The sequence below is a fragment of the Oreochromis aureus genome, linkage group 2, assembly GCF_013358895.1.
Source record: "Oreochromis aureus strain Israel breed Guangdong linkage group 2, ZZ_aureus, whole genome shotgun sequence".
Taxonomy (NCBI): Eukaryota; Metazoa; Chordata; class Actinopteri; order Cichliformes; family Cichlidae; genus Oreochromis; species Oreochromis aureus.
In genome coordinates this window covers 16386739-16397542 of record NC_052943.1, presented here as the reverse complement: position 1 = coordinate 16397542, position 10804 = coordinate 16386739, and the positions used below count along the sequence as shown (strand labels likewise).

Below are 10804 nucleotides of genomic sequence, written 5' to 3'. Positions count from 1 at the left end.
CAGGGTCGCGGGGGGCGCTGGAGCCTATCCCAGCTGTCATAGGGCGAGAGCAGCAGCAGAGCAGCTAAAAGCTCTGCTTCCCATGGTGGGTTGTGCTACAAGAAAAACCAGACTGGGTGAGTAGGAATCATTCACCCTGATGCAATCTGTTCATTATTTTATGCCAGACCAACAGATATTAAGATAAACTGACTGGTACTTACATAGCACTTTTCTAATAACAATAAGATGACAATAAGATAAAATTGTTTATTCTTGAAACATTATGACTATATATTATATTTCAACAACATTTCAGTTGTTGTTCAGATGTTTTTGTCAATCAAAACCCACTCAAGAGACAGTATCCACCCCAGAGTCACATCACTAGGTAGGAATCACTACAGGATTCTTGGATGTCAGTCAGGATAGCAGATTGTTATTCTTATATTCAGTAATTTAAGGAGGTCACACCTTCTGGCCTTTTCATATGGCTACAAGAAAGACAGAAGTGAGAGAACAACAGTACATAACACAAAAAATATTGATCAAATCAGACACAGAATGAAAGAAGAAATAGGGTGGAGGCTGATTGCAAAGTCACTTGCAGATGCGCAGCAATTGTAAGCAGCAAAAGCAACTTAAAAAGTGTGTCATATATGTGGTTTTCCAGTTGAAGGTTAGAGCGGTGTATCGGCTAAGCCATCAGCTGATGTGGGCTAGCAGTGAGCTGCCAGACTGAGCGCGAAAACAAATGCCATGCTCAATTTCTCAAGTTTTAGTTTAGGTTTTTCAAAGAGAGAGAGAGCAGGTGGATTCACTGGAAGTTAGTGTGACCAGAAGAGCTCTTCACCAGAATCAAAGTTATGATAAACACTGATAAATTTTATCAAACCACAAAAGTTCAATGTAATTCCTGCTAAAATCTCTTTGTTTAGTCATAGATTTTTGTATATAACATTCTAACAAACCACAATTGTTGTGCAAGGGTAATTGGTTTCTGTCACGTCTGTTACACTATCCAGTTCTTTCAAATGTTGTGCTTATGTAAGGCAAGGACTGGGCAGGATACTGAAACAGACACAGAGACGGGGAAATGTACTCCAAGAGTCATCTGCTCGTTCTCATTTGCCAATGCTGGCAGTCAAGTCAGCTTTTGAAACGGACTTTTATCCTTCTCTTTACCTTGAATCAGAAACCCTGTCTGTCTGTATGGTAAAGATGCTTGATGAGCTTTAGACTTGCATTCATCAATAATATAACAGTCAAAATACAAAATATTTTGTAAAATAATATGACAATTAATGGCAAGAGTTGAGCTTGATAAAAAATATACTCAGTATTACTAAATCATCTCCACTATAGGATGAATTAAACTGCCCTTACAAAAATGTAAACTGCTACCAGTGTAAATTATAGCTGTTAGACTGACTGACTTTAAGAATAAACACAATCCCCAGTAAGGCACATTATGAATCACAAATCGTTGATAAGTAATTGCTCTCCTTTTGGATGATTAGGCGTCTTAACAGCGATCTTTCCATCCAGTCCAAGTTACAGCATCTTTTCAGTTAAGTTAATGAGCAGCAGCTGCTAAAAATACCATGGTTAAAGGTCACACAGGAGGCACGGAGTACAAGTGGCATAAGGCCAAAAGGTAACGTGCCTGTGCCTACCTGACATGACGAGTTCACAGTATGTGTTAATAATTGAAATCGGTGATGTTAACTGTAACGCTGTGCACCAATAAATCTTTGCTCAAGGTTACACCGACAGCACGTCGCACTGTTGGAGATTGATGTAATTGGCTCAGCATCTGCACTAATGGAGTTACTGTTAGCAACAAACACTGCAAGTCTGTCTAAATTTAGCACCACGATGAAGACTGTGTTGCTAAGAGGTAGTTAATACCATGGTGCTGTAATGCAATGGGACAAGTCAGCAATCCCTTTGAGAGACAATACTGACTCTATATAAAGTGCTTGCCTAAATTGTCACCAGATTAGCTATAAGGGGCTTATGTGGATGTATGTGACCTCACACAACCAAAGGTTAAAAAAATAAAATAAAATAAACAAACCGAGAGAGACTTAAAATGGTGTATGAACATAAACTATAATAAAGGCAGTCACTGTGGTGCCTTTAGAAACACAGGCCAAAAAAACACTAAGGAAAAAGTTCTTCCTTCTCAATAAACATGAAGCAATAATTTTGAGTGAAATGTAATTGAAATATATAATATCAAAGGTTTTTTATTTGAAATATTAATCATTAAGGAAAATGTACTTGGTATAGCAATCAAGTAAAGTTCAAATCAACAGATTTCATTAAATTTAACATTTAAAATTGGACTTAAGTAATAAAATTACATGGAAATTTAGATGTAGTTAAATTAGTTAAAGTCAGCATTTTGGGCATTTTGGAGAGTGTGTTTGTATCACTTGTGCCTCCCTCTTAGTGTCTTCTTCCATGTTTTCCATCTTTTTTAATGGTTTCTTTTTTTTAAGTTTTATGTTTTAACTTTCTATCCCTTTATAATTTTGTCATGGAGGCTCTCAATGATATCAAGGGTCACAATCTAGATTTCTGCTGGACCCCAGAGTATGTTAGGCCCAAGCCAGTAGCTACCCAGACTAGAGACCAGCCAGTCGACTTTTAGCTTGCTTGCTCAGCCTAGACTGCTGTTTGCTAGCCAGTAAAAACGTAAACTTTCACACAGTTAGCTAATTGCCTAACTGATTCCACCTTTTTTGGGAAGGGGACATGCTGGTGTTCTTCACGTCTGCCCAGCAGCCTTGGTGATATCTCTTAGCCTCCTGGGCCACTTAAAACCAATTTAGCTCTTGAGTCATCTGGCACCCTTCTTTTTTTCTGAGTGTGCAAGACCTGTCAACACCTCTGCTGCTCTTCTTCTGCTCTTGGGTCGACATTTGATCTATTCATGCCTCAGCTGAAACCTCACCTGTTCCTTGGCCGACTACTGTTATTTTTCTGGGTCGACTAACACCTCATCTGTTTAGAAAAGACGCATGATGCCCAAACCTAGGTCCCATCCTCAGACAGCTACATCCCTACATTTCTTTGCCTCATTTTCAATCGACACAAGAACAGTTTCTGAACCCAAGTCCACTGACAATTTACCGATTTCTGAGACAGTTCTTAGTTAGCATAGTATTCCCTTCTTCCTGAGTCAAAGTTTACTGACATCCCCCCTGTTACTAAGAATCCTGAGACTTTGGGTCTGTTGATATTTCTTCTATTTTTGAAATTCTTACTGAGTTGACAGCTTCAAGCATTTTGGATCCCTTTCTTAACAGCAGGACATCAGAGGAAACACCTGAGCACTGTCAATTCTAGGGTGTTAAAATCACCAGGTTCCACATAAAGATGCTCCTGTATATCCCCTACCTTCCCAAAGTAATTGTTTACTTTCTCATGATAACTTCTTGTGTATTAGAGCAATTGGAAGCTTGCTTTTCGATCCCTTAAGCTGTGCAAGATTTTACTGCATTATTAGAATCACAGAAAACATTGAAGTGAAGCTGATTGTTTTCTATACTGCACTATAGTGGAATGATCAAGACAGCTTTAACCTATTAAAGAGATTTAACACCTACCTGATGATCCGGTGCTGTTTTTCACACCAGTGCTGTCTTGCCAGGACAGCTTTAAAGAGATCTCAAACCTTGTACCTGTATAACAGTTGCAGGGAGGCCAACACACTGAGGCCAACGCACACATACACCAATCTCATTCATTATCCTTGACTGCCAAGGTGTGACAATCCATCCAGCTCGCTTATTTATCAATTAACTACTTCAGGCTAAAGAAAAGATGTTTGATCTGCTAAAGGTCACTGTTAATAAATGCTGACATTAAAGGCGGGTCAAACATGTGCCTACAGTCAAAGCAGTCCAGCTTTATAGAGCTCAAACTAACAGATCCTCATTAACTTATAGCCAAATATTCCAAACCATGGTATCATGGCATAGCCACAAATTCTGCTTCAGTTTTCATACTTCAAATAGGATCCCAAATTGGCATGACATCACAATATACTCATGCTTATCATTAAGTTGCTAAATCAACCATGCTCATAGCTAAACAGTAGAACTGCCAGAATGATTTTGTAATCAGACTGATGCTAGCTGTAAGGCCGTGTTCCTTGTGCAACATTAAGTCACTTGGATTTATGTAAACCTCCTATGTGCACAGATTGGGCAAGGCTTGGTGGAGGAGCCATCTGTCGTCCTGCTACCATAACAACTAAAATCCAACTAATACCACTCTACTCTAGATTAAGCTATAAGAAAAGGAGTCCTTGAACATTTAGTCCATTCACAAGGAATTCTTTACAGCTTAGCAAGTCTTAATTAGTATTTTAAGACCATCTGAAGCTTGAGAGCAAAGAATTCATGAATATTTTGGTAATTAACTATATTATTGCACCATACCTGCAAAGTATCAAATGCCCAGTTTTATTCATGCATACATTTACTTTTAAAAAAAAGCTGGAATCAATACATAAAATGAAAAGTTTTTCTGCATTACATGCTGTACTAATGCCAAGACTCCCTACTTTATCTTTTATGTTGAAGCCACGTGCACAGTATTATTTTTAAACATGCTGTAGGTTAAAACAGTAGTGTTATAATGAACTAATCAGATTTTCTCCAAAACAGCCTTCTTTAGGCCAGTAAGCTCAAGAGGAGGGTTTCAAGGTTGGGAGGTCATAGTCATAGTATAAAAGCAATAGGGAGTCCATGATTGGCAGGCACTTACACTATCAACAGTGAAGGATTAGAGAGCACAGCAGAGACGGCTCACTGACAGAACCGAGGGCACGGTAAGTTAGCGTTTTTCTTGCTGACCTGCAGCATAATAGAATCAGATGAAGAAGGTATATGAAGAAGGTATCGGATCACTATAACTGCACAGAACAGAGTCAGCATTTGTTGGAAATTTGTCACGGTATTATTACATAGGAATATGTAGTTTTTATCAATATTTTTATATCTGCTAACAAGGAGCGCATGGTCTGTGTCACACTAGGTATTAGGAATGTTGTTTATTATGATTATGATCTTAAACTAACCATAAAATCAAAAAGATCCTTTCCCCTTAGAAGTTATATGTAACAACATGACAGTCCTTTGCCATAGGTGTCATCAATGAGGAGCTTTCTAGTGTGTACCGGCATAATAAACTAAAAATGACACAGATAACCAAAGCACCTAATAGTTATACCTTTTCTTAGTATCTCATGTTTTGAGCTATTTATGACTTTATTGTGTTTTGTTTTGTTTTGTTTTTTTTGCAGAGTGGACCTAAAACATTGCCATCAACATGTCCAAGTGAGTGTGAAAGGTTTAAGGCTTATTCACGGTAGTCATCAACAATGTTAATATTGTGACAGTTTTAGAGAGGTTAAAAATCAACCATCAAACTTTCAATATAAAATCCCAAAAGAACTTTAGGCAACCTGTTTAATGCAGTTAAATATGAATGATTTCCAAATAATTAATTAATTTTGATTATTTATTTTATAATTAATATTATAGAAACAAAAGTTGTTCATGAGGGATGAAAGCGATAATTAATTTAGAAGAAACAAGGATAGTAGATTGGATGTAACATCGTGACAGAAGTAGTTTCTGCAACAACCTTAACACTTCTTAATTGCCCCTTGGGGATAAATAAAGTTTTTATGATTCTGATTCTGATTTATTTTATACTTTTTAGACACTTAAGGAAAAATCCTTATTAAGAGGGATTTTGTGGATTGGATCTTGGAAGGCAGATTTACAAGACAAAGGAAAAGCATTAAAAGGATTATGTGGCATTTGAAAGAGACAAACACCACCAAGGATTACCTGTTTGTTTACTACATCCGCCCAGAACAAAAGGATTGCGCTCTTGCACTCTCCGTATCTTGGGATAAATCTGGGTGTTAAATTTGCCAATTCTGCCACTACTTTTTGTTTTTTAGCATAAACAGCTATTTCATAAAATAGCCTGCCTAACCCAGTATTGATCCAAATATGTCATTTTCATATATTATATGAAGTTTAACTTTGTTTACCCAGCTTACCCAATCACACGTCTTATGTTCAGATTAGACATTTGTAGCAGCAGGTTCAATTCGACTTTAAGCACTAATCCATCCTCACAGGAGAGGAGCAAGGGAGTTGATGGCAAGTGGGAGGTTATCCAGGAATTAGAAATTAAAACAACTTAGAAAATAGGGGAAAAGAGTTTATTATTTATAATCAAGCAAAAACAATGAAATAATGGGTCACTGCTCGTTTACACTTAACATCTTGTGTTTTTGTCTGCATGTGTTTTGGGCCTCTTTTATGACTTTCAGGATCAAATACTCTTCAGATTCAGATTCTTTTCTTTTCTTTTTTCATTTCCAGAGTATTTAAGAAGACCAGTGGGAATGGAACTGTAAGTGGCTTCTACAATATAATCATTACAGGGCACCCCTTGAGCACAGGGAGGAGTGCAATTTGTATGTTGCTATTCCAACTTCCCAAAATAGCGTCCACATTTTTTTTAACCTTGTGGAGGAGTAACCGTTTTCCTTTTTCTTCATTTCATATAGATTGCCTTGTACTTGGGGAAAAGGGACTTTGTGGACAATGTGGATTCAGTAGAAATAGTTGGTGCGTGGCAAAACTACATCCTGATATATGTGAATATATGAATATATAAGAATCTCTGTGAAAGATCTAAGGCTGTGGATTGACTCTTCTCATATTTGCAGAAGGGGTAGTTAAAGTGGATCCTTCTGGTCTTGACGACAGAAAAGGTACTTTACTTTATAGTCTGCAAATCATAAAAGTTATAAGCGATGATTTACTGACACAGACTGAAACAACACATTTTTCCACTGCAGTGTATGTCTATCTTGCTTGTGCCTTCCGCTATGGAAGTGATGACTTGGATGTCATCGGACTGTCCTTCAGAAGGGACATCTGGCTACATCGCGTTCAGGTGTATCCACCTACGGGTGGCAGCGAAGCTAAATCCCCAATGATGGAATCCCTCATGAAAAAAGTTGGAGAGCAGGGGCACGCCTTTTCCTTCCAGGTCCAAACCCTTAATCTCTCTCTTTGTGTAACAACAAATAAATTATTTTCAATGCAAGGTATTTTGATTAACCTTAAATCATATCCCCCGCTTTTATTTTAAAATAATGTGTAATGTTCATGTATGTGCCTCATTTCTTCTTCTTCCAGATGCCACCAAATCTTCCATGTTCAGTTTCCTTACAGCCTGGGCCAAATGATTCTGGCAAGGTACAGTCACCACCCAGTGTTATTATTTGCTTTCTTTAAGTCTTACACATTGTGTTAAATGTTTGGAAAAACTTAATTTATCTGTATTTTGCCTTGTTGTAGGCTTGCGGTGTGGACTTTGAGATTAAAGCATACATTGCCAACGCACCTGACAATCCAGATGAAGTCATTGAAAAAAAGTATGTTTGTGCAGCGTCATTTTAAACCTTTCAGTCTTTGAGCTGTGTATGAAGGCCATGCACGGGTCATTCTCTTCCCTTTTATTTCCTTCTAGGGATACTTGTCGTCTGATGATTCGTAAAATACAGTTCGCCCCAGCTAACAACAAGGCCGGAGCCAAGGCTGATATATCCAAGCAGTTTATGATGAGTGACAAACCGGTGCACTTGGAGGCTTCCCTTGAAAAAGAGGTACTTGAAAATATACCAAATGCATTTTTACCATTATAAATATTACATAATAATTGCTAAACTGTGTTTTAAAACCACTCTTTTCTAGGTTTATTACCATGGAGATCCAATAACCGTTAAAGTACAAATCAACAATGAAACCAACAAGACTGTGAAGAAAATCAAAATCTCAGGTAAGGACCCAAATATGTCCGATCAGAATCATTTTTGTTTGTATAGTTTGAAGAGATGGGGGAAATATTTTGAAGGCATATAGTTTAATTCATACTTCTAACATGAACTATTTTTGTGTTAAGTTGACCAGCTCACAAGTGTGGTCCTCTACTCATCTGACACTTACGTCAAGGAGGTCTGTGCTCAAGAGTTTGGGTAAGGCGAACAATAACCAGACTCAAGTCATTTCTGGTTCAAATTAATGTATCTACATTCTCCGCTGTAACTATCAGAGAATCTGAGGCTATAAACGAACCCGAATTGAAAAAAATGAATACTAACCTAGTGTGTGTTCTTTTTTCCCTCTATTTCACCTCTAAACACAGAGAGACAGTAAATGCCAACTCTACATTTGAGAAGTCCTTCCAAGTAACCCCCCTACTTGCCAACAACAAAGAAAAGCGAGGTCTTGCAGTCGATGGACGTCTAAAGGATGAGGACACCAGCTTAGCATCCACAACGCTGTAAGACTTTTAGGTCTCTCACCAAAGCACTTACAGTGAAGCTAGGATGGGCCTTCATCCTCTTATTGAGCAGCAATGTTGTCACTATACATTCTGCCATCCACTTATAGCACCTTAAACCAAATCCCCAAGGTTTAAATCGTAAACTATTCCCATCTCCTTGCAGGAGTCAAGGAGAGAAGGAGATGCAGGGAATTATTATCTCCTACAAAGTCAAGGTCACTCTTACAGTTTCGAGTGGAGGGTAAGGCTTAATAGAAAACACTAACCCATAACGCTTTCCTTTTTTTGTGCCAAACTGTGCAGACTAAGGGATTCTTTTATCATTTCTCTCTGACCATAGCTTGCTGGGTGGTTTTACAGGAAGGTAAATATCAGTTCTCCTTCATTTATTGCCAGTTGTGTAAATGAATGCAAATTATTCATGAGTATATGTTAATCTGTAAAATGTTTAGTGATGTGGTCGTGGAACTCCCTGTGACACTGATGTCCCCAAAGCCTGCAGGTGAGTTCTATATTTTGTAAACTGCTAGTGCCAATTAAAATACCATTAAAATATAAATAAAATTATACAGTAGCTTTCTGTAACTGATCTTACTGTCATCTATATGCCATGCTCCCCCCTTTACTGCGTGCCATTACTGTGTACTGAGCAGAAGTGTAAGTATAAAGTATAAAATAGTCTCTATAAAAAGACGTGTATTCGCCTGTAGCTGTGATAATTGTATATGATGTTCACATTTGTTTCTCATGAACAATTATGTGTTTTATGAACCACAGCAAATTGGATTAAATGCCTCTTTAGTTCAGGTGAGGTCAACTCGGATACAGTGAGTTATACAGTGTTCACTTCTTCAAGGGTTACTGCCCCTCCTATAACATCCCTACGCACTAAAACATTAGATGGTGACATAAAACATATGTTAAAGAACTATTTGGATAGAAAATGACATGAATTCAAAAGCGCAGAAGTGATGGCCCTTGAAGGAGTGTCCTGTTTTACCCTTCAATCCTGTGTGAAAAATGAAATTTGAATCCTCTTGCTCCACCCCCAAGATCAATAATTAAAAGATCCTCCAGTAGACATTAATAGCAGCATGCATGCAGATTTTTGAAAGTTGGGCAATATCTGAAAGTGTATGAGTCTGAAAAATTGCAGATATTATAAATACAAAAGATGGGGTGGCTTGCAATACTGTATAAAAATTCACAAATCAAAGTAATCCATAACCCCATTTCCAAAACAGACAACAACAGACAACATAAGGTCTTGCTTATTTCACCAAAACAATACTAAAAATTAAGCACATACTCCAGGTGCTTAACTAGCTCGCAGTCTAGTTCTGTCATCAAATGAAAATATTTGGAGTGTTATGAAATAACTGCGAAGAAGCTGAAGTCCTACATCAAACAAGAATTGGGAAACACTGTGCTCTCAAATTACACCAACTGGTCCCATCAGGCCTCCCAAATATTAACAGTGTCCCTAAACAAAAAAAAAGACGTGATCTAAAATAATGATGAAAATGCCCCTGCCACTCTCTCTCTCTCTACAAACACAAAATGTATCTAATTTTCAACATTTGATATGCTGTTTTTTACAGTATTTAAATAACTTCCAAATCATTGCATTCATGTTGCAGCTTTTTTGGAATCTGGATTGTACAAAATTAGATGAGATATATTCCATAAGTTGCCTTGAATAATGTTAGAGTCACAGTCCATTGTCTGTCCATTTTATCCACAGGTCAGATATCACAGTTAACACCACGGATGATTGAAGCAGCCAGTCAAGGAAAATCATCTCTCATGCAGAGAACACAGAACACAAAGGAACTCGTTATCAGCAAAGAAAAGCACAAAATGCTCAAATTTCCCCTGTATATATTCAATTCTATTATAAATAACTATGAGAACTCAGTTATTGAGGGTCATAAGTCTGTGTGGAATTTCTCTGCGTGACATCATAGCACTGTATAGAATCCAACAGATGTGTCCCACAATAGAGTAGACCTTTCAATACGTGTCATTGGTAATGAGGATGCAGAGCTTGATTTAGCGTAATCTTTATTTTTATGTCATTAGAAATTATATGTTGAAAAATGGTGAATGAATGAAATGAGTGGATATTCTAAAAACAGAAATGTGACACTCTGTTAAGACAATTAAGAGAATTCAATAAATCCATTTTTCTCAAGTACAAACTTCTCTTTGTTCATATTTATGATCTGTTTTGGTGTTGGGAGGGTTTTTTTCCCCACACTAACCAAACTGATACATTTTTATGTTTATGTTAGCTATCATTTTTTGCTAGCTTAAGTCACAGTTTAAAGTTTTTCTGGGTGTAACCAGTCATTATACCACTGCTCCGAAAAGTTGCAGCAAGCCATTTCCTTCCTTCCAGCTTTCGGTAACATTTCATATGCCCTACTTG

General features: G+C 37.5%; 1 protein-coding gene across 3 annotated transcripts; it reads left to right on the top strand.

Annotated features, from left to right (window-relative positions):
- The first annotated feature begins 4772 nt into the window (after positions 1-4772).
- arr3b (arrestin 3b, retinal (X-arrestin)) lies at positions 4773-10533 on the top strand. 3 transcript variants are annotated; one of them, XM_039619724.1, is made up of 18 exons: positions 4773-4825; positions 5300-5333; positions 6399-6429; positions 6587-6647; positions 6749-6793; positions 6881-7074; positions 7224-7283; positions 7386-7462; positions 7558-7693; positions 7782-7866; positions 7990-8062; positions 8233-8370; positions 8537-8614; positions 8714-8737; positions 8826-8875; positions 9027-9030; positions 9151-9180; positions 10118-10247. In XM_039619724.1, exons 2-17 carry the CDS (start codon positions 5326-5328, stop codon positions 9161-9163), a joined length of 1077 nt encoding a protein of 358 aa, XP_039475658.1. In that variant the 5' UTR covers positions 4773-4825; positions 5300-5325; the 3' UTR covers positions 9164-9180; positions 10118-10247. The 3 variants fall into 3 exon arrangements, with proteins under 3 accessions (XP_039475658.1, XP_039475648.1, XP_031594903.2); XM_039619714.1 differs by lacking the exon at positions 9151-9180 and having other exon boundaries at positions 10118-10276; XM_031739043.2 differs by lacking the exons at positions 9027-9030; positions 9151-9180 and having other exon boundaries at positions 10118-10533.
- The last annotated feature ends 271 nt before the right edge of the window (positions 10534-10804 follow it).

Bases quoted from the DNA above. Each gene is read 5' to 3' on its own strand.
- arr3b (XM_031739043.2), top strand. The intron at 6,430-6,586 runs GTAAGTGGCTTC...CATTTCATATAG, and splicing joins AGACCAGTGGGAATGGAACT to ATTGCCTTGTACTTGGGGAA. The intron at 7,075-7,223 runs GTCCAAACCCTT...TTCTTCTTCCAG, and splicing joins GGCACGCCTTTTCCTTCCAG to ATGCCACCAAATCTTCCATG.